Source organism: Cyclopterus lumpus, chromosome 17, assembly GCF_009769545.1.
Source record: "Cyclopterus lumpus isolate fCycLum1 chromosome 17, fCycLum1.pri, whole genome shotgun sequence".
NCBI lineage: Eukaryota > Metazoa > Chordata > Actinopteri > Perciformes > Cyclopteridae > Cyclopterus > Cyclopterus lumpus.
Genome location: NC_046982.1, coordinates 12,375,661 through 12,397,940, shown reverse-complemented (window position 1 = coordinate 12,397,940; position 22,280 = coordinate 12,375,661). Strand labels below are relative to the sequence as shown.

The window sequence follows — 22,280 nt, the reverse complement described above, 5'->3', positions numbered from 1 at the left end:
TGTCTTTTCTTTAAATTATACATAACTTTGTGTCAACACAACTTTAAGATGAGAACACAGGATATAAATAATAAGTAATAAGTATTGTTTGAGTGTTGGTTGGAGGGGGCGGGGGTAAGGCTCAAATTCTGGTGAGGAGGGGCATCATTAGCAGGGGGGCGCGAGCGGGACAAGGGTTGCCATAGCAATGGTAACCTAACGTAACGTCCGTTGATTTAAAAACCCTGCCGGTCCCACCGTCGTCCCGCAGAGACGTTACATTGAAGTGCAAACGTACGATATTTCTAACGTTAGTTAAACACAGCGGTAAAAGCAGGACTCTTGAAGAAAAGAAGATGGAGTTCGAGGCGACGGAGACCGTTCGCTCGACACCGAGTCGCCACGAGAAAAGTTTGGGGCTCCTCACGATGAAGTTTGTCAGTCTGCTTCAAGAAGCGAAGGACGGCGTCCTTGATCTGAAAGTGGTCAGTGAAACGGAGGAGAGCAGCGGGCGGCTCAGCGCCGACGGTTGGGGGAATTAATCGGTGTTCTTTAGCGGCCCCTCGGCAAAAAAGGGCCGTCGGTCACCAACGCTGGTCAGGTGCATTGATTTGATGAACAGGTGGACCAGCTAGAGCCGCCATTACCTCCTCGTTCGTGGGTTCAATAACGCTAACGCACAAGTGGGGGAAAAAATAAAATAAAACTAGTTACTTGTTTAAAGAGAGAGTGCGTAGCTAGCAGTTACCAGTTTCCAGTCAGATTGTTAATGGAAATAAACCAGGTCTGTACTGTTAATTAATTAAATGTAAAGTGAGCCCCTGCCCCCTTCAATATAGCGTAGGGTAACAAAACAAACCTGAAGTCGCGAGGCAGGCCAATTTAATACGATGTTGATTCATGAAATGAGGACTAAATTTATTTTGGATCTTTTTACCAAATGAGAGTTAGCCCAAACTCTCTGGATGCTAACACCTTAAAACAAGACTATATTTCTTCACCGAGTGCATATCTATGGGTTATTTACCAAGGCAACCAACAAGTGATTCATCCTTTTTAATATTTATTTTTTAGGGCACTGATGAGGTAGAACTATGAAGTAATTCACATATGGAACAAAAATGCAATGATTAGGAGGAATATCTGAAATATAGTTTTGCGTGTTTTTCTGCTTTTCTATTCCCATAATGTTAAATTATTATTATTTTATGAGCCTTTGGGATGTCCAGACTCCCTCCCACTCACATTGTGAACCAGTAGTGTAGCAACTTTTTAAATAATGTATTAATTGAGACAAAATACCCAAACTCTGGTTTCGGCTTCTCCAGATTCGCTGCATTCCTGTGTTTTATGAAATTGAACATCTTTGTGTTTTGGATCGTTTGTCAGACAAAACAACACATTTGGACGTGTTGCCTTGGACTGGGAAAAGCATGGATGGACACAGTTTTCTGATGTTTTTATAGAATAAAATGATCAAGAAGTTGATCAACAGATTAATCGATAATGAAAATAGTCGGTAGTTGCAATATAGTTCATGCTCCTCTGAAAGTCTCCTTCCTACCATCTCTCAAATGATAGTTTTCTTATGGCTATCAGTTAGAAATGAACAGTGAATGAACCCCTCTCCTCAAACACCAGGGTACACTTTGTTGTACCATGAGCTGCACACTGCCCTTAGTGGTTACACTTGCAGATGTGTCTCTGCCACCTGAAGTGTCTTTCATAATTGTACCCTTTTTTTGTTTATCACACTAATAGCAGTTTTCCCTCCCTTGCGCGCCAAAACTTTGTAATGTTTACACAGTAGGCTTCTTGGACCCTTTCCCTCCTCCTCCTTCCTCCTTTACTATTGTAACTGTCCTCTCCTGCCAAAGGGTTTTATTTTTGTGCAGCTTATTTTGCCAAATCCTTAATTTGTAGGTTTTCTTTCCCACAGAAGTTCTGGGTTTCCTGTTAAAGCCTGGTCTGTGAGGTTTTATGTCAGCAAGGTTCATACTAACCTGCCACTCAATAAGACCCTTTATGGAAATGTCTGACTGAATTAACAGGCTGCAGACAGCTTGGCAGTGAAGCAGAAGAGGAGGATATATGACATAACCAACGTACTGGAAGGAGTGGGGTTGATAGAGAAGAAAAACAAGAACATAATCCAGTGGAGGTTTGAAAAAACTATTTTCATATTTTATTATCCGTGAAATATTTTCTTTCATGCTGATAAGTCAATGCCTTCGATATCTTTGTACTCTGTTCGTCAGTGTGAACAATTTGAGAGGATCTCCCATTCTACCCTCAGGCATTGCATTTTTAAATGAAACATTTTGATGCTTTTTAGCAGCCAAATCTTATCTTTAGTTGCCTGTTAACCTGCCAAAATGGAGCAAAACAAGTATATGACTTGTGCTCATACCTCATGCTTGCTTGTCCGATCTGTAATCTTCCTTGTGTCCAGGGGAGAGAACTCTGGCAGCCAAACTAAGGAGGTGCTAGAACAGGTGAATGTTTTGAAGGCCCAAATCTCTGACCTGGAGGATCAAGAAAAAGAGCTGGACAACCAGAAGACATGGCTAGAGGAGAACATCAAATACTGTAACCTCGATCCCATCACCAGCACATATCCTTTCATGCCAGCTGGCATTTAATTGAGATGTTTTGCTTGTACCTATTTTAAGGTTATTTGGTTTGTGTTTAGTCCAATTCAGGTCATAGGTTTTATGTATTTCTTTACATTCTCTAATTTTGAGTACACGTTTGTCTCTTTCTACAGTTTGTGACTGTGGTCCTCTTGAGGCCCCATTTATTTATTTCAGAATAAATAAATCTCTACTTATCCTTTCACATTGTTTGCTATTAAGAAAATGCTATGAAGGGAGGATTAGAAATACAATTGCTTTTGTCAGTCTCTTGTGAAATCACGGCCAGGCTAATCCTGATTTGCACAATACTCAGTCTTGTTTTTCCAGTTTATTGTCTCCATTTTCCTCCCCAAAGTAATCTAGCTCCTGTTTCCTTAACACCCCTCCACTTATAAATTTGTCACACATGAAGACATCTGCAGTGCCTTCAGCGGAGACACTCTTCTTGCTGTAGTGGCTCCTGCTGGGACCCAGCTGGAGGTACCACTACCTGAAACGGTTGGTCACGTCTTACAAGCTTTCTTTATCAATTGGCATACAAGCAATTTGGTTTTGCCCCTTGTGAAGTCACCAGAGAGACAATAATTCCCCATATGTATTCCTCGTTTCATATGAATAAACCACATGTCGTCTGCGATAATACGTCCTTGCGACATGTGACGTCTAACTGCACATAGAAAACAATCATGCTACCAAGGGGCAGGGTTCTCCGCACATTTGCTGCTTGTTCTGTAACGCTGGCGTGGTATTTTCTGTAATGTGTCCTCAAATAGTCCCATTAAATTATTAGAGAGACCATTTTTAAACTTTATAAGAAAACAACTCCAGCAAGACACTCTGGAGATGCTGCATGTTAGCTTACATTCATAAAAATCCTGGTCTAAATGACTACTCTCCTTATCTGTGAAAATTCAACGCAACACTGAGTTTTTAAACCCCATTTAAGTTTGCTGAGTTTGCTGCTCCTATGTTTCTGTGGGTCTGTCACTACAAGCGACCCATTTTCCATACAAGAAGTCCTGTGATCCATTGTGTATATAAAACAAAAATAGATTTGTATCTGCTGTAATGACTATAAACTTATCTATACTGTTGATCCTCAGGGCCAGAGTGGTCAGAAGAAGTACCAGGTAAACCTACGCAGCCACTCGGCCCCCATCCAGGTCATGCTCATCAACAGGGATTCAGACTCCACAATACCTGTGGTCTTCTCTGTGCCGCCCACTGACGACATCTGTCCAATGCCAACCCCACCGAGCACCCCCGCCAGCCTGCACAGGTTCCCTTTCTCCACGTCAGTGTACTCCACCCCCTCCTACTGCAGCCAGGACTCTCTCTCCTCCGACCACCAGATGGTGCTGCCAGAACTTGATGAAGTGCTGACTCCATCGTCCACCCCTCCTGATGTGCAGATGGGTAAGCACAGGGACTTTGAGGATTGTATTGCTTATTAAGTTATTCTAGAACACCCCCATGCAATTATTACTGTCTTTTCCTAGGCTGCAGTGAACAAAAGTGGACAGACAAAAGCTTGACTTTACACTCAGAATTGTAAATTTTTTGCAGGGTCATATTTGATACATACAGTCAAAGCTTAATAACAGAAATAATTAAATGATAAAGCCAGCCACAGCTTTTATAGCTTCTAAACATAGGTGAACACATTGTTCACCTTTTCAGTCGACATATTATGTTTGACAATATCAATACCAGGCCTAAACAAATGATGGACCCCTTACACATTGAATAAACAGTGGCTTATACAGAGTAGCTATTTCAGGAATAACCCCAAAGAACTGTCACACACGGGCGGTTTCATTTTTCTCTCTCAGATCCTCCGTCATGATTTATTTGAAATGGCATCCTCCACCCCATGAGTCCAAAGGAAGTTGGTTTTGGTCCCTCTCACTTGTGTTGTCAGACATTGCAATATGAATGGTTTTGGATGTCCACAGTGATACTGGCGACTGTGCTTCATGTTTCAGTTAAATGATAACCATAACAGAGAGTGTAGAGAAAATCCTACCTGTGTAGACTTGTCTACCAAATGCCACCAGCAATATAACCCACCCAAACAAGCTTACTAGACAATAGACTTACGGTAATTGCCACCTAGCGACAACTGATGCAGCAGTTGAATATAACAGCCCTGCAAGTGTGTCTTGCCTCGTTCCACATAGAAATGATTGCACCTTTTGGGGAGGAAAAGGGCTCATGAATCCAAGGTGTGCAAAGCGATTACTCATTTTGAACTATAACATACCCTGAGTTCTTAACCCCAGATGCTGCTGCTGCCTTTTTTGTTTTGTGTGTAACTCTGCACTTAAGACATTCAAAAACTTGTTGTTGAACTGTGTTTCATTATACTGAGAATAAAACATTTAGCTTACAATAATGGTTGATTAAATATTGACTGAAACACTTTTCCAAATATCTATGTTGCATTCAAAGATGTCCAATAACTGAAAGTATCAAATTGCAAAGATATGTGGTCTGGAAATCAAAACCTGATGACAAACTGTAAGAAAACACTTCCGTTATAAAAATGAATCATGTGACTTTAGTTGATTATTGCTTTAAAAAGTCTGCTTTCTATCAGCTGACTCTAAAATATCAGATGTCATCTTGTCCTGTCATGCAAGAACAGGAACACGTTTTATTTTGAAGTCCTTGCTTGCATCTGTAATATAATGTAACTGACACTGTGTGTGCGTCATGCTAGCTTACTTAACTCAAGCTAGTTTAATGTTAAACTCAGTGTTCCAAAAGCCTTACATTCTCCCTCTCTCTGGCATTAACTAAGATAATTGAATGAGGAATGGTTCAAACCCATCCTTTCATAAGCTTTTCCTCCATCAGCCTTAACTGGTTAACATTCTGCCTAACGTTTCTGTATAAAACAACAAGTAAGATTTCTGTAAACCCTCCACAACAGCTCTATTGTTGAGGAAGCAACAACATCCAGAGGTAAAGCAGAAAGGCCACACGGTTCTTGTATATGCCAGTTCTATAGAATAATTGAGTGAATTGCAGGACATTCAGAATTTCAAACATCTGTGAATTGATCTCAGCATGTTTTTGCAATGGTAGAATTTGATTGTAAAGAATGCATTTCTGGATATAAATAGATTTGCTGTAGAAGAAACATCTTGTATGTATAATGCATATAACACCAGCGATTGTCTTGTTTCACAGACAGACAGACTGCATTTACAGCTGTACCCAGATTATGTAATGGACTAAAGATACAATAAACCTCCATTCTGTGTGAGAGACTTCCTTATCTGGAGCTGTTTCTATGCACAGATAATACTGGCTAAGATGCTAACAGACTCTTATTCTCAAATTGAAACTCAGTCATAAAATTAGGAATTACCAAAAACTGAACACAAAATAGACATTTACTAAACAATATTTACTGTTTGTACCTGTATAGCTGAATATTGTTGTTGCACCTCCGACGCTCCCGGCAGAGTGTCGCAGTCAGTCGGCAGCCGTGTTGGAGCAGCAGCAGATGGACCTGGCGGGCCAAGAGTTCCAGTCTGGACTGGACGTGAGCAGCCTGTTGAAGCTCAATGTTGCTGGAGACCACATGAAGGACGACCGAGAGGGTGAGGCTCCAAGGACACGGACACTGCTTCGTTGTTTACTCTAATTACATCCAGCAGTGACGCTTATTGTTTTCTTCACATTCGTTTCAGTTAAGGTTCCGTAAAGGCTTTCAGATCTCAGCTGGCTTCTATTTGTTTTCATCCCGAGCTTTAGGACTGGGACTGGTGGGAGAAAATGGCTGAATAATATACTGACATGTCTAATATACTACTTTATTCCATCTTAGAAGGTTATGTTACATAGTCTGCAGTGACTATTCCATACACATGGAAATGGAAACATGTTTTTAATTCTCTTGTAGGAGCTGTCGACCTGATCGATGAGCTGATGTCGACTAACGGTAAGCGTCTAAAAACCGTGACTTACTTTATAAATGAAAAATTGTATCAACAAATATTTTCCATTACAGTATGTTTAAAGATAATGAACACAACTGATTCTGCAGCCATCAGCGCCGTGAGATGCTAACGTTTGCATGCTAACATGCTCACAAGGACTTTAGCAGGTGTTCTAGTGTAGATACATGAGCACCAAACAAAGTTCACTTGAGGCCGATGGGAATGTCATTAGTTTTGCAGGTGTTTGATCATTAACCAAAATATTGGCTTTCAAGTTTTTACCTGATGGTGGCGCTAGAGGGAAACGTCAGTGGATCACCATAGTCAGAAGGATCTTCCCACAGCACCACAGATATCTGTATATAAAAATTAAAAGCAATTTATATTACAGTTTCTGACATTTCTGTCTGGACCGAAGCGGTTGACCGCTCGATGTGTGTTCGTTGCTGATAATTCTATAAGAATCTCTTTGCAGTCTTTCTATCTGTCTCCGTCTCATTCGTCTGTCTGTGTCTTGCGCTCTCACGCAGGAATAGACTACAGCTTCAACCTGGACGACAACGAGGGAGTCTGTGACCTGTTTGATGTGCAGATCCTCAATTACTGATGACTCACTGCGCCTCCTCTGCGTCATGCTTTTACAATGTCAGGAGCCGCCTTTGCCTCGCGAAAGACGCTTCAAAGATGCCTTTTCCCATTTTTGTTATGACATACCATTGTAGTTAAAAAACACACACATTTAGACTACTCCGCTGTCTGCCAGACAACATCAGTTTACTAACTACACTGTCTGTTTGCCAACACAAGTGCCTGATTTAATTTGCCAAGAGATACGTGTGAAGCCACGAGTCATTATATGTCGAACTGAATGGTTTCACTGGGTAAAGACTATTCACTGAAACTACTTGCTTAGCCGAAGTAAGCCGGGACAAATCCTTCAGCCTCCTTCTGCACTTTTGCATGGTAGTATTTTTGTATTTTTCCACATCCAGTGGAATTTCTGAGATTATACGAAAGCTTTACTTTTTGTTCATGAACAGTTGGGACTGTGATTAGTTGATATTCACAGTAGCATGTAACAACTCAGTATTTAATGCTTTCTAACATTTGATACAGGGTTGATAATCTATTTCTGGCTACACAAGTGAGTAACTTAGGGTTAGGGTTCAAAAAAGCTTATTGTGTAAAAACATACTCAATTTAACAGTTCAAATGGCATATTGTATTTAATGAGTGAATGTTTCGGTCACATTTTGTGACCTTGTTCTCATGTGAAAAAGGCAGAAAGATTTATTTTCTAAATTATTGTGACACTGCCATTTTGGGCCTCAAATATTTTTTATTTCTTGTATAATTAGTTATATATTTGAATAGAAAATCATTTTTATTTAATTTAAGAAAAAAAGATTTCTTGGTTCAAAACTTTGAAAGTGATGCTGGTTGACTGCCTTAATTGTAATAAAAGTGAATTAGCTGTTTTTCTGATCTGAAATATCAGATCTTACCAGTCTAAAGTGTCATTTTTGTATATTTATAGTTTTCTTTGAATACAAGTCATGTTTTTTTTTGTGACACTTTGCTCTTTATTTGCACATTTATGAATGTTTTTTTTTCAATAAATGGATTTAAAATTAATTTACAAACTTTCTTTTTTGACAAATAATGATTTGAGTTTGGTTGTAACATAAACGAGAGAAGGAAAACGATCCCAAATGATTTCAACATGTACTCAACTTTTAAGTAGGATTAGTTTGTTTGGGTGTTGTCACCATACATGTGTTGTTAATCACACACGAACAGTTTGCCCAGGTTCTTTTCTCTTTTACTAAAGTTTTGGCGGAGTGAAATGTTTTGCTCAGTTAACAGATGGCAAACCTCAGTCGAATTGATTCCACATGAACAAAACAAAAAGCGTGCCAGAGCACACGACCTGCAGCATCACTTGATTTGGACCAGCTGAGATACAGGGAGGCAACTATCCTTATCTACGAAGAACATGACATTCTTCTAACTTTCAGTAAAAAGTCACCGTGTTTACATTTTGTATGAGAGATTAAGGACATGGCAAACCACGGCATACATCTGTCTAACAAGAAAAATAACTAATGCCAACTATTTAAACTAAGTAGTGCTGTGTTTATGTCTAACTAAAATTGGACACTGTTTGTATTTGCTGACAAACCATTTTCTGACAGTAACCCCTCAACTGTCATTTCCCTCCTTGTTTATTGGCAAAATTGCATCAGTTACAACAACTTTTGGGAAATTGTGCAATAACTGAAATCCTCATGCTGCTGCTTGCATTAACAATCTTACCTACATGCTTTTTAGAAATGGGTCATCAGATCCTCTGCCAATAGTAAACACATGAGGCTATTTCCCACAGACTGTTATTAAGCCACACTCAAAATGATCTAAACAATTCACTCATTAACAATACAGGCGGATATCAAACCTCCCAGAGGGAAATCATTGAAAAGGCTGGTTTTCAACAGTTAATCACAGTCTTGGTCATTAACAATTGTTTCGATATTTTCCAGTCAAGACCACAGCACAGAGACTGCTCTTAATAACTTGAATGGCATCCACCTAAACACAGTAGAAAAGTTTCAGTCTCTATTATTATCAACTGGGATGAACTTTCTGGAACTGTGCTGTACTGGTTTGAATTCTATTTAACGTACAGAGTACGGTGTCCCTGAGAGCTCAATGCACTGTAAATTAAGATAATTCGCCCAAATAGACGAAACTCAAACAAATGAAGAATTATCTTCAGCTATTAGACGACAAACTACAATTACACATTAGACATATATAAATGACAGAGTTCCCTAAGACTCCATTCTCGGGTCTCTTCTGTTCAGCATCTACATGCTCTCATGCAGACCACAGACAGATTGTTATATCACCAGGTGACTTGGGTCACATCCAAGCACCGAGTAGTGGATGTGCCAGAATTTGAGATGAAACAGAACAGAGGGATGTTGTACACATTTTGAAAGGGAAGGCAAAATAACATGGACTTGTGGTGTGGAGTTAATATTGTACTTTTCACAAGCATGTGACTAAATGTTTGGTTGTGTACAAGTTATTCCTCTCTATCCTCTTAAAGTGATCTTAAGGGGTTGAATCATCTTATCAGCGACTTTGAAGAAAATCACAGAAAGGTTACTCAAAGTTGTTTTTCAGTATGTTTCGTATACTTGGCTGCAGAGATAAACTTGTGAAGCATAGTGTCAGGAAAACTGATCTTGGCTTACTCCCACATGATGGGATGTTTAATCCCAATGGATTAGGTACAAAGCAACACCACCAGTGCAAGTGCGTATTTGATTCTGTAGAACCAGTTTTAGTCAAAATAGTAGGAGGTCCTTGTAATGCCAACTATGAAAATACACTTGAAATGAAACATTGTTTTCTCTGGACAGGGACAAAACATCACTCAAAACATAAATCTAAATCCTTTTGAATTCATACAATAGAAACATGCATTTCTGTACCAAAATACAACAACACTCCTGTTTTCAAGGAATTGAAGTGTTAAAGTATCGTCTGGTGGATTTTTGTACATCTTAATGATTTCCTCCCATGCTTTTACTGCTCTCAGTGCTTTACTAAATATGGGATTTTTACTGGTATTGGCTCATATTGAAAAAAGTGTTTGTCTCTTGGATGCATTGTGGGAGTTAAATGACATCTCCATCTCTTCGTCCTCTGCTGGATTTTCCCTCCTCTTTCTTCTCTTCTCGCCAAAACGTTTTGGCCACTTTCATCATGTGCTGCCTGAAGGACGACCCCACGAAGGCGTAGAGGATCGGATTGAGGCAGCAGTGAGTGAGGGCCAAGCTCTCCGTCACCTGAGTCGCCTGATCCAACACTTTGCTCGTCCCACAGTGGGTCACTAAGGCATAGGACGGAGTCCATCGCTCTGTAGACCTTCAACACGTTATAGGGCAGCTGAGTGACCACGAACACCCCCACGACGGTCAGGAGGACACTAAGAGCTCTCCACCTCTTGCCTCTGCTCTCCACAGGGAGGCCCTTCAGGGCCCGGCCCACACTCCAGTAACAGATCACCATGACCAGGAGCGGGAGGAGGAATCCCAGCAGCACCTCTGCTATCTCCAGAGCAGCTTTCCCCCCCACGAGCCATTGATGGAGGGTAGATAGCCAGACATACACTCCTATTAGATAACCATCTCACTTCCGAGATAAATAAATTGGGTACACCAAGGACGAAAGCTGCCGCCCAGACAGCTGAACATATCTTCCAGCAGTGTCTCCTGGTGATTATCCTCTGCAGCCACCGACTTTGGTCTTCACCTTGCGCCCTGGCCAACGCCAGGTAACGATCCAGGCTGATGCAGGCCAGCAGCAGCATGCAGCAGGTGAAGTTGACCGAGTAGCAGGCAGACACCATCTTACAGACGACCGCGCCCAACTCCCAGCCCCTCGCCGCATCAGCAGCCCAGAAAGGCAGCGTGGAGAGCAGGAGCAGGTCAGCCACGGCCAGGTTGGTCAGGAAGGTGTCCGTCATGGTTTTGAGGCGTTTGTGGTATGCGTAGATCGCCACGACTAAGCTGTTTCCTGCCAGTCCCACCACCAGACACACAGTATACATGATGGGCAGGAAGACGGCCGCGAAGGAGCGCACGTCGCCCTTCTCGCAGAGGAATGGGTATTCATCGTAGCTGAAGTTGAAGCTGATGTTTTCAGGGTAGAAGTAGTCGTCCTCCTCTGAGACATCCATGCCGATCAGACGAAGCTGTTGTGGAGGACATTTTGATATTCTCAACTTTCACAGCTTCCCTTGTGCAACAACGTGATGAAAGTGTAAAAAGCGATGGAGAGGCGGATCAAATGATGAAGATGAAGGTTTATTCTGACTGCAGGTAAGAGCAAGGGGCGGAGCTTTGTTTTCACAGTGATGAAAATGTTGTGTTTGCAAAACACACACACACACACACACATTTATATATAGTACAGTCATAGTACTGTAGTAATAGTCTCATCACTCTGTTAAATGTATTTTTAGGAGAATATTGACTGTATATATATTATATGCTAAATAGCATCTTAATAACTGAATGGAATTTTGTATTATTTATTGACAAAGTATGAAATAAATATCTCAGATGTGTAGACTATGTCCACATTTCATCTCCTCTCGCTTCATAGTGCCCATAAGTATATATGCTTACACCCTAAGGAACAATGTGTCATTGCGGTTCGATCCCTATCCTCTGATAGAAGGATTACCCTGCTTACCACTGAGCCACAGTCACATCCAGTACAACACAACATATTTAAGCAATATACAGCTCAGTGACTTTGTACATACTATTTGTCAAGTGTCCTCTCATTATTTATTTACATTAAATCTACTGGGAAAACTACCTTAGCATATTTGTCCCAAAAAAAGGAATCAATCAAAACCAAAATGACTTGTAAATGTTAGCATGTAGCTGTAGGATTTGACTAAACCCAATAATCAGTTCAGAAACTCGTCTTACCAGTCAGTGCTTTGTTTCTCCTGCGAGAGAGCCGGGAATCAGACCAGCTTTCTTGTAGCGATGCACTCCATAAACACACTTCTTGGAAGTATGACTTGAGAGAGAGAGAGAGCGAGAGAGAGAGAGAGAGAGAGAGAGAGAAAGAGAGAAACTATTTTTGTGTTTACACAGATAATGGTAGATATGGTAACACCAGAGGAACAATATAAACAATTAGTCATTGCAGCCCATACCTAAAAGTTAAGAAATCAGAAAGACTGAAAGATATATTTTAAAGAAGATTTAACTTTACCCCAAACTTTAGCAAACTTTAACGACATAAAGATATTTAGTCCGGTAATGGAAAAGAAAAACACAGGGGGGCAGACTTGTGCAAAATATGGTAGAATAAATCATGTGTCTTCAATATGCAATATCATCACTCTGTATTAAAGGATTTCTTGCTAGTGAAAGCATAAACAAACCTGTGGGAACTTTCCTTTCTTCCTTAGGATTAATAACCTCGCCACAGCTAAAACCACGAGGAACGTGGAAAGTTTCCTTTCGGTTTTAATCCATTTGGTAACAAAAAGGCTAGTATTTTAAAGTTTATTTTGAGATAAATACGTTATACCTTCTCCTGTTTTGTGTTGCCTCAGCTGTTGAGCTGCACCACCCAGTAACAGAACAAATAAACAAGGATTTCCCTTTTCAGTATGAAATTCTTTTGGTTCCTATAGTTGGCGACATAAATATTTTGGAGAACCAAGTGGAGAGAAGTCACAGGGCGCGTTACTTTCAAGTGGTTTGTATTATTCTACATGTCTAGTGATCACTAGTCTGAAGTCAGAGCTTTTAAATTACTTTGTTAAACATGAGTGAAAGAAGCGATTTTACAAAGTTTCCTCTCTGTGATGGTTTACATTATGTTATATAACAGACACTCCCTGAACAGCTCCCTGATTCAGACATTAATTTAATGTTTCACTAACATGCTGGAACGCCCCGGCTCGATAAACTCTGTGATCCAGGAACTCACAAATCATGTCACTCAGCAAGGGCTGTGTCCAAAATCACTTCCTTTAGTTCTCTGACCACAAATCATTTTGGCATAATCGTATGAGGGGCCGTTTAGGCCATAACTATTGAGACACTCTCACACGCACTATTGAGACACTCTCACACGCACTACTGAAACACTTACACACATACTACTAAAACACTTACACACATACTAATGAAACACTTACACACATACTAATGAAACACTTGTACATTCACTATTGAAATGCTTGTACACTCACTACTGAAACACTTACACACATACTAATGAAACACTTACACACATACTAATGAAACACTTGTACATTCACTATTGAAACGCTTGTACACTCACTACTGAAACACTTACACACATACTAATGAAACACTCGTACATTCACTATTGAAATGCTTGTACACTCACTACTGAAACACTTACACATACATACATACTCTGTAAATACTCTTACGCATACATATGAGAAACACACACGCATACATATATACTTCTGTGTCATATACACATACATATGAAATGCTTACATATACAAGTGAAACATGTATACGTATCTACGTTTTCAGTTATATGTATGTATGCTCTTACATGAGGATGTGCAAGCGTCTCACATGTATTCATACAAGTAATTTCAGTAGTGACCGTGAGTGTTTCACTAGTGAATGTACGAGTGTTTCAGTAGTATGTGTGTAAGTGTTTCAGTAGTGCGTGTGAGAGTGTCTCAATAGTTATGGCCTAAACGGACCCTCATATAATCGTGACACGTGAAGTGACGCACAAACTTTCATTTGCATCACATTGTGGTGGTTGTTAGCGGAAAGAAGTTTGCATGTCACAAATATGACTTTGTTGTTGCATTGTGGAAAGTTTTGAGGCCACTTTGTATGGAATCGTTTTTAATGTATTCTAGTGCCCTCCGTGGCCTTTCAGTGGAGAACACATGACGCCAAATCGGCTGCCCTATACATGCGAGAAAACTGCCGGTGCTCCTATAATTTACTGTCTTTATTGAACAAATCATCTTGTTGTTATAAATTGTACTAAATGTACTCTGAAGCCAGTCTACAGAGAGCAGCACTACCTCCTCTGCTTTGATTTGCAGATATGAATATATAGACATGTACAGTATCGTCTGATTAGTGGCCCACTGCACACTGATAAAAGGGACTTTCACAGCTGGACTACCAGTCTGCAGGCTGTGTTCTCAGTTTAATAGCATGCTTTCTTTCTCAGTGTTACCAATTAAACATTTAAATTAAACTGTTAGCTATTTGCAAAGGAAAAAGCTTCTTCTGAGTTTCTAGTTTGTCATAAAGAATAAAGATGACACACTCCTTGTGTATTCTTATTTCAAAAACTTTATTTTGTTTGATACCAACTTCATTATCAACAGCAATTTGAGTGCAATATTAAATCATTATCCAATAGAAGACATTAGTAAGCAATTTATCAGAGCTGTCAATACAAAATTATAACATTTACTGAGCAGACTTTTAACCAAATATATGAAAAATACAAATCGTAAGCAATGTGACGTTATTTTAATTCTCCAGCAATACTGTCCTGTTTCTTTCATTGCTAACGAGCTACAATAGCCTCCAATGGGATTTAGGCTATAGCCATGACTGGATTCACCTTTTATTTTTAATACAAAACACTTAATACAATACATAGCTGCACCCAAAGTACTAAATAACAACAGTTTTAACTCACTGTAGGGAATTCATTTTGAAGAATAGCAAATAACAAATACATGCTTCTAAGCTTTTATATAAAACAAAAAACAAATGAAAAGGGGAATATATGTTATATTTCATGGCTTGCTTAAAGATCAGGGGTAAAGGAGGAGTATTGTTCATGTAAGGGTTGATGATGTCACCAAGATGGTAAATGGCAAAGCAAAAGAGAGCAGCTTTCCGGAGGGGAAGATGCAGGTGTTTCGTGTGTCTCTTCACTCTCTTCACTTCAGACTTTTTTGATTTCCATCTTCTTACTGAAGTAGAAAAAAAACAAACAAGAAAAGTCAGTGAGATGTAAATCAGGAAAAACATCTACATTTTTATTTCAATTTAAGTCAATCTATTAATCAATCAATCTGGCGGCTCATTAAATAAAATAAAAGGTTCTACGTGTTTACATTTTGTTCACCGTGACATTCTCTTTGTCACAGATCTCAATCAATGATAATATTAATACTCAAAGTAATGAAGCACATTTACATTATTTTGTCCATAGCTGGTGGACGTGGAACCTGGAAAAAGAGGAGAAAAAAAGTCAGTTAAGTTTAGGAATTTATTTAGTCATAAACGACAAATTATTTGTTTTTAAATCAAGGACCTTTTCTTTCACCATAAGGAGTGAACATCCACCACGCCTCCGCCAGCAGCCGGCAAAGGGTCGTCTACCTTTTGGTCTTCTATTTCCTCTGAAGGGCACACTTACTCCCTTCCACAACAACATCAGAATCAGATCAGGGCATCAATAATGAAGGCTTAGATACTGCCGATACAAACTGAACACCATCATGTTTGCCAGCTCTCTGTTAGACATTTAGACTGAGGCGGTCCTGTGAGAAAACCCAATCAGAACTAGAGATGAACAGCTCCTCATAATAATAATAATAATAATAATAATAATAATAATAATAATAATGCATTCTATTTGTAAGGCACTCTTCATTCAAGAATCTCAAAGTGCCACAGAGCCAGTATATAGTTAAAACCAACTATAATTAAAAAAAAAAAAGAAATAGTTGACAAGTCAACATCGTCTTCTTACCAGAGGAGGAGACTGCACTCTCCCCAGAGTGGCTGCATCAGTAGAAGTGAAAGCTGTGAAGAGCAGGACAGCCTGCAGACAGAACAGGACCAGCAGCACACGTCTGTCCATGACTTATGAAATGATGAGTTTGAAACTGACTGCTCTTTATATACTCGCTTCCATGGGAACAATGCATGTTTTGAAATGATTTCACAAGTCCAATTTCATCATTGCAAAAAACCTGAAATGTCTCTTTCCTTCTGTCATAATCTCTCTTTTGATGACCCTGCCAATTGCTGTCATCAAACAGTGTGCCAATGTATTAGATCACATTTTTTCTTATTGATTCCCTGAGGGAAAATGTTCCATATCACATCCTGAACCGTCATACGTCATAACAGGAACAATACATGTAAAGGTAGTAATTGACAGGTGGTGTGTTGATGACGACTCAGCTGACCACTGCCAGCACAAATAGTCAGCTTTCCTTAAATATTCTAACATTTAAATCACACCACATGTAGAACGCTATCAATAATGAAGGCTTAAGAAATGATGCACGGCTTGTGTTTTGTGTGTTTTCACACTTTTTTGAAAAGGTGAAGGCTGACTGACTCCATCTTGTGGACACATTCTGCAGCACTACTTATTATTCAGATTGAAACTACAGCTGATAACATATAATACACGTTTGTAGAAAATGATTCAATCTTCAATTCTTCCGTCCAGTTTTTTTTTTTTTACTTCACCGAGAACTGATTTAGAAACATTAAACTCAATGAGACAACTGAAACAAAATGTTCTGCTTTTCATTGTTTTTAATCATTTTTGTGATATACTTAACGCTCGTAGTGGATCACAACGTGAGCACCTTGTTTAGTCAAGCGGTGAATGATTATCTGTCAATCACTATTAATTTTATGCTGTTGGCATCAATAGCATTTGACCATAAACACCAGTGAACTTTGCTTTTACAATGCAGTAACAGTCCTATATGCTTTAACAGAAGATACAATCAAAGCAGTGCATATATGTGATGGAGCAGTGTCATGACCACCAGAAATCATATCCTTGGTAGTCGCTCAATAAGTGTAATATCAGTAATAATCACTGATTTCTTCACCAAATGTGGCTCTCTGCTCATCCCTCCCATGCATCCGTTTGAACAACACCTCTCTGTACACACAGACAGAAAGAAACAGAGAAGAAAGAGAAGTTACACAAAATGGTTTCAACCAAACAATTGTCAGAGAATTGTGGCATCACATATGACACAAAAAGGAATCTTGAAAGGCTTCAAGCTATGTTTCATGGATTGTGGCTATCTGGATCGTGGTCCATATACTAATTATTCATACATTTCGGTCATATTCATTGAATGTGTTGTAACTCTGTACACATGACATCTATTGCTTCTGTCCATCCAGGGAGAGGGATCCTCCTCTGTTGCTCTCCTGAAGGTTTCTTCCCTTTTTTCCCTGTAAAAGGTTTTTTTCTGTTTTTTTGGGGAGTTTTTCCTGATCCGATGTGAGGTCCTGGGACAGGGATGTCGTATGTGTACAGATTTGAAAGCCTTCTGAGGCAAAGTTGTAATTTGTGATTGTGGGCTATATAAAATAAACTGAATTGAAAACTGAATTGAATGCACTTCTGTCCTGTTAACCGGATGACCGACCAATCGGAGTCCTGTGAGGAACTACTATAGGTGACTGTGCTTTCTAAACCATAACATATTGACACTACTGTACTTTTTTAAAGTGCTTAATCTTTTCCAAACACTTTCTACTGGTGGCTTTTCAAATGGCTAAAACAATTGCTAAAAATCAGACATAGAGTTTTTGCCAAATCTTTAATAGCATCCTGAACCGGCTTGACAGTGAGGAATGTAGTTAGTTAATGAAATGCTCCTTGGTACTAAAACATTACCGATTCTTTATTATTTTTATTTATATTATGTCTTCAGACATGTTGAATATAGTTTTGTGTTAACATAGTAATCTCTTACCTTGAAAGAGTAGGACGAGTAGGAGGAGGAGGAGGAGGAGGAGTTGGAAGATTATCATTTTCAGGAAATGTAGGCTGTAACAAAGACATTTTATACATTTTACAGTCGCAGATTCGTTTTTTTCTGAATAAACAAATAACAAGCCAACAGTTTTCAGAGCTGTCTGTGAGACAACTTGCTCTTCCTTTTCAATGACGGCTAATTAAAGTGTTGAATTCGGACAGCAACTTTCTTTTGAGCTGCAGATTCTGGGAGATTCAGTAATTGTAGGATGGAATGGAATAAAAGTTTGTTCTTACACTGAAACCTACTGCGAATCCACATCCTCCGGGTCTCCAGCTGCAGTTAGCATACCTTTTCCGTCTGTTTCCAAATACCTCTCTGTCGCGGTCATTTCTTCTCACCACCTATACAACAAAGTGTAATTTTATTCTCCAAACAAATTGATGATTTTTTAAATGAAGAAAGTCTTTGAATATTGATTTCTATTACAGCCCATAGTTAGTAGGCTACATGGTTTTCAATATATTAGGCCTCCTTACTGGCTACTGGAAATATGTAAGTAGTCTACAAGGGAAGAAGAGGTTAGGGGCTGAGTTGTGTTTAAGAGGGACTGCACTGAAAGTATTATTTTTTTTTTAATGACTTATTCAAATAATGTATCCATTATTGCAGGAAATTGGTGAAAACAGGTAATAGTGTCCATATTTATTTTAAGAAGACGACATACTTCTCCAAAATTATTTGAATTTCTTTTTATGAATGAGCAGTACTTGTCCTTGAAGCTTTTATAGCTACATTTAAATGTTTCTGGAGTACAACAGTGTGATATATTGATGCGTGATTAAAACTGAATAAAAACTTTAAACTACTTTTTTCACATAGTTTTGCTCATTCTCATGTAACCCTAGTCTCTCAACAAATTACCTTTAAAAACAACTTTTTTTGCATCAATAAATAGTTTTGAAGGAAACATAATGCCGGCCAGGTGACATTTTCTATTAACATACTGAGGAAATGCTGTGTATTAACTTATCTGGCAAGTTACAAAAACGTTGATACTGGACAATGAAATACTAAGCAGTGAAATGTTTAATGACCATAATATCAGATTGTGTGATAGTGACCACAGGTTTCAGCACTGGTAGCACTCGGTTACTAAATATCATGTTCTTGGTTTCAAAACAGAAGAAGTCCACAGTGACCTCCACGACCCCGTCTCTTCGATCTCGGTGGGCTAGATAAGTGTAGCGCTCCATTTGTCAGTACTTTTCTATTTCATTGGTATACAATATTAACTTTGTAGCTTATTTTGTAGCCAGTAATCTGAAAGCATGTTGTAGATTTCTCTGAGCACAACATGTTTTCAATTTAGGTCCTTAATTGTGATAATCAAGGACCTTAATGACAATACGAGAAGCTTTACAGTGGATCTGCTTACCAGACCAGGAGGCCGTTGAGGATCTGTCTCCAGGGCGGCAGCATCGGCAGAAGTGAAGGCTGTGATGAGCAGGACCACCTGCAGAGACAACAGGACTAGCAGCACACTTTGTTCCATGGCGAATGAACTGAAGAGTTTGATACACGCATGTCTTTATATACTCACTGCCAACCAACCACTTTCATGTGGAGGAAGGGAAAGCAGTTAAGAGGGTGGAGATCAAATCCACACGCACACAAACAATTTAAAATGATTTGTTTAACTTGACTGCTGGTATGTTTTCTGCTTCCTTCCCCTGCAGTCCCTTCTTAGACAATATCCTGATTACATAATCGAGAAGAAAAAAAAAGCCAGCAGGTTTATAGAGAATTAACATGACATAATTACAGAACTTTTATGGTTGAGGTCAGGTAGTAGGTTTTATATGTCCATTTTGGGCTTTATGACTCTAAATGTCAGCATACTTAGCTAGCACAAAAGCTAAATGAGAGATTATGTCGTAATGTGTGGTAACATTATTAACAAAACTGTAAAATGTGTTTTTTTGTATGCATTGATTTGAGCATATGTTAGGTGCATTGGAATTGAAGAAATGTGCACCAGCAACTGCTTTTATTGTAAAAAATAATGATGTACCGCTGAAATTAAGAAATGCCAAGAACACACACACACGCACACACACATCTGTTTCTAAATCAATTAATAATACATTGTATTTAATTCACCATAAATATGAGTGATATCTGACAACTGCGCTGTCTGTCTTAAATACATTTTCCAGCATTATGAATTATCTGCAGAAATGTGTCAGTGTCAATCTGCTGGGGCAGGAAGTTCTGGACAGGATTATGACCGCCAGGCTTCATCTTCCCAAACAAGAAAAGGTGGCCAGCGCCCAATGGCACTCACCCCCATAGCCAGTAAGTAGTGTTAGCCGCTGGGTAAGCCCCCATCATAAAAACATTAATTTAAATGAAACCGTGTGAGAAGTTTAGAAGGGAAACTACTTTCTGGTAAAGCTGATAACAACGTAAAGACACCTGAAGCTTAATAGTGTCACAAGCTAAACAGGGTTGGAACTACTGGTTTAAACTTTAGCAATGTACAGTATATGCTCATATATCATAATATGAGCATATAAAAAACTAGGTTGGCGGTTTGATCCCTGACTCCTCGTGTCTGATGGTCAAATAGTCAAAAAGAGAATTCATAACATGGTGCTCAGAGAATCCAACTGCCCAATGGTGTGTCGTTTCAAATTGTGGGATTGCATTATCTCCTTTCCTTTGGTAAAGGATGGTCCAGTGTACCCGATACTAAAAGAGATAAGAAGAGAAGCATTGAAGCACCTTTCCTCAGCATTTAGAGAATTCAACCAGAATTCAACCTGCCACTTCATATTTCTGGATCACTCAGCTAGGAACCTTCCTAAGTAAAAGAGACTATTCAGTCACAGTCAAGTTGTCCTCTGAGTGGACCACTGCACCTCAAGTTGCCCCCTTGGCGTTTTAAAGCAGCCCACTGCTCCTCAAAGTCAAAGTCAGCTTTATTGTAATTTCTTCTATTTGTGCAAACATACAAAAGATCTGAAAGTATGTTTCTCTCGTCCAACATAAAGTGATTGTAGTAATAATAATAATAATAAAGTGTAAAACAGATAACATCAGACATGGCGTCTAAAATAGGAGGAGTGGGAGAGTGGGGAGAGAGTTCAGCTTCCTGACAGCCTGGTGGTGTGAGGCAGGAGGCTCCAGTATCTCCTCCCAGAGGGTAGGAGGCTGAAGAGACCGTGTTAGGGGTGGCAGGAGTCGTTCACAATCATGTTCACTTTGCGGGTGAGGCGGTGTTATGTATCTCCTCTCACTGATGAAGTCCAGCAGCCAGTTACACAGTGAGGTGTTGAGCACCAGCTGGTCAAGTTTGCAGATGAGTTGTTGTGGGATTATGGTGTTGAATGCTGAACTAAAGTCTATGAACAGCATTCTCACATACTTTGTTGTCCAGGTGGGTTAGTGCTGGCTGGAGAGCAGAGCAGATTGCATCCTCCGTGGACCGTTTGGCACAGTATGCAAATTGGAAAGGGTCCAGGGTGTGTGTGTGTGTGTGTGAGGGGGGGGGGGGGGATTTGATATGTGACATGACTAGCCGTTCAAAGTACTTCATTATTATGGGGGTAAGTGCCACTGAACGATAGTCATTAAAGCAGGACGGAGTGGATTTCTTTGGGATAGGTATGATGGTGGCCTTGAAACACAATGGAACGACAGCTTGTCTCAGAAGTATTAAAGACATCCACGAAGACATCCTTAAGCTCCTCTGCGCAGTCCTTCAACACACGACCAGAGATGTTGTCTGGACCTGTTGACTTGCGGGTGTTGATATTGGAGAGTGTCCTCTTCACGCTGGCAGCAGACAGGCACAGGACCTGATCGTGGGGAGGCGGCGGAGTCTTGTGTGGACGTGTGCTGTTTTGTGCTTCAAACCATGCAACGAAGCTGTTGAGGTTGTTTAGCAGAGAGATGTTGTTGTCGCAGGTCTGTGGCTTGGGTTTGTCGTCTGTGATTGTCTGAATGCCCTGCCAAAGGCTCTGTGTATCTCTGCTGTCTTTGAAGTGAGAGCTTATCTTATTTGTATAATCCTGTTTTGCTTTACTGAGGCTGTGGGACAGGTTGGCTCTCGCTCTTCTCAGGCCAGTTTCATCCCCGGCTCTGAAGGCCTTGTTTCTGGCCCTCAGCAGCCGATGGACTTCCTCTGTCAGTCATGGCTTCTGGTTAGCCCGAGTGATGATGGTCTTTATATGGGTCACATCATCCATGTGTTACAGTAGCCAGATGATGTGATTCTGCAAACAGGACACACTGATGACACCAGGCACATTCAGGTCTGGTCATCACACTCGTAAGCCTGCTTAATGCAAAATAAAGCGCCACCCTGCCCCCTGATGGCTGCAGGGTGGAATG

General features: G+C 39.9%; 2 protein-coding genes across 3 annotated transcripts; one reads left to right on the top strand and one right to left on the bottom strand.

The window, feature by feature from the left end:
• Positions 1–130: 130 nt before the first annotated feature.
• On the top strand, positions 131–8,198 carry e2f5 (E2F transcription factor 5). Of its 2 annotated transcripts, XM_034554590.1 has the most exons (8): positions 131–464; positions 2,031–2,140; positions 2,432–2,593; positions 3,005–3,113; positions 3,719–4,031; positions 6,089–6,226; positions 6,529–6,567; positions 7,096–8,198. In XM_034554590.1, exons 1-8 carry the CDS (start codon positions 336–338, stop codon positions 7,170–7,172), a joined length of 1,077 nt encoding a protein of 358 aa, XP_034410481.1. In that variant the 5' UTR covers positions 131–335; the 3' UTR covers positions 7,173–8,198. The 2 variants fall into 2 exon arrangements, with proteins under 2 accessions (XP_034410481.1, XP_034410480.1); XM_034554589.1 differs by lacking the exon at positions 7,096–8,198 and having other exon boundaries at positions 150–464; positions 6,529–6,901.
• Positions 8,199–8,767: 569 nt separating this feature from the next.
• ackr4a (atypical chemokine receptor 4a) lies at positions 8,768–12,531 on the bottom strand. The gene is given in 5 exon segments (XM_034554591.1): positions 8,768–10,325; positions 10,327–10,476; positions 10,478–10,708; positions 10,710–11,330; positions 12,079–12,531. Coding segments are annotated over 4 exon segments (1,104 nt in total). The 5' UTR covers positions 11,316–11,330; positions 12,079–12,531; the 3' UTR covers positions 8,768–10,208.
• Between the last annotated feature and the right edge of the window lie 9,749 nt (positions 12,532–22,280).

Bases quoted from the DNA above. Each gene is read 5' to 3' on its own strand.
- e2f5 (XM_034554589.1), top strand. From the start codon at position 336: ATGGAGTTCGAGGCGACGGAGACCGTTCGCTCGACACCGAGTCGCCAC. The intron at 2,141-2,431 runs GTTTGAAAAAAC...CCTTGTGTCCAG, and splicing joins AAGAACATAATCCAGTGGAG to GGGAGAGAACTCTGGCAGCC. The intron at 3,114-3,718 runs GTTGGTCACGTC...GTTGATCCTCAG, and splicing joins AGGTACCACTACCTGAAACG to GGCCAGAGTGGTCAGAAGAA.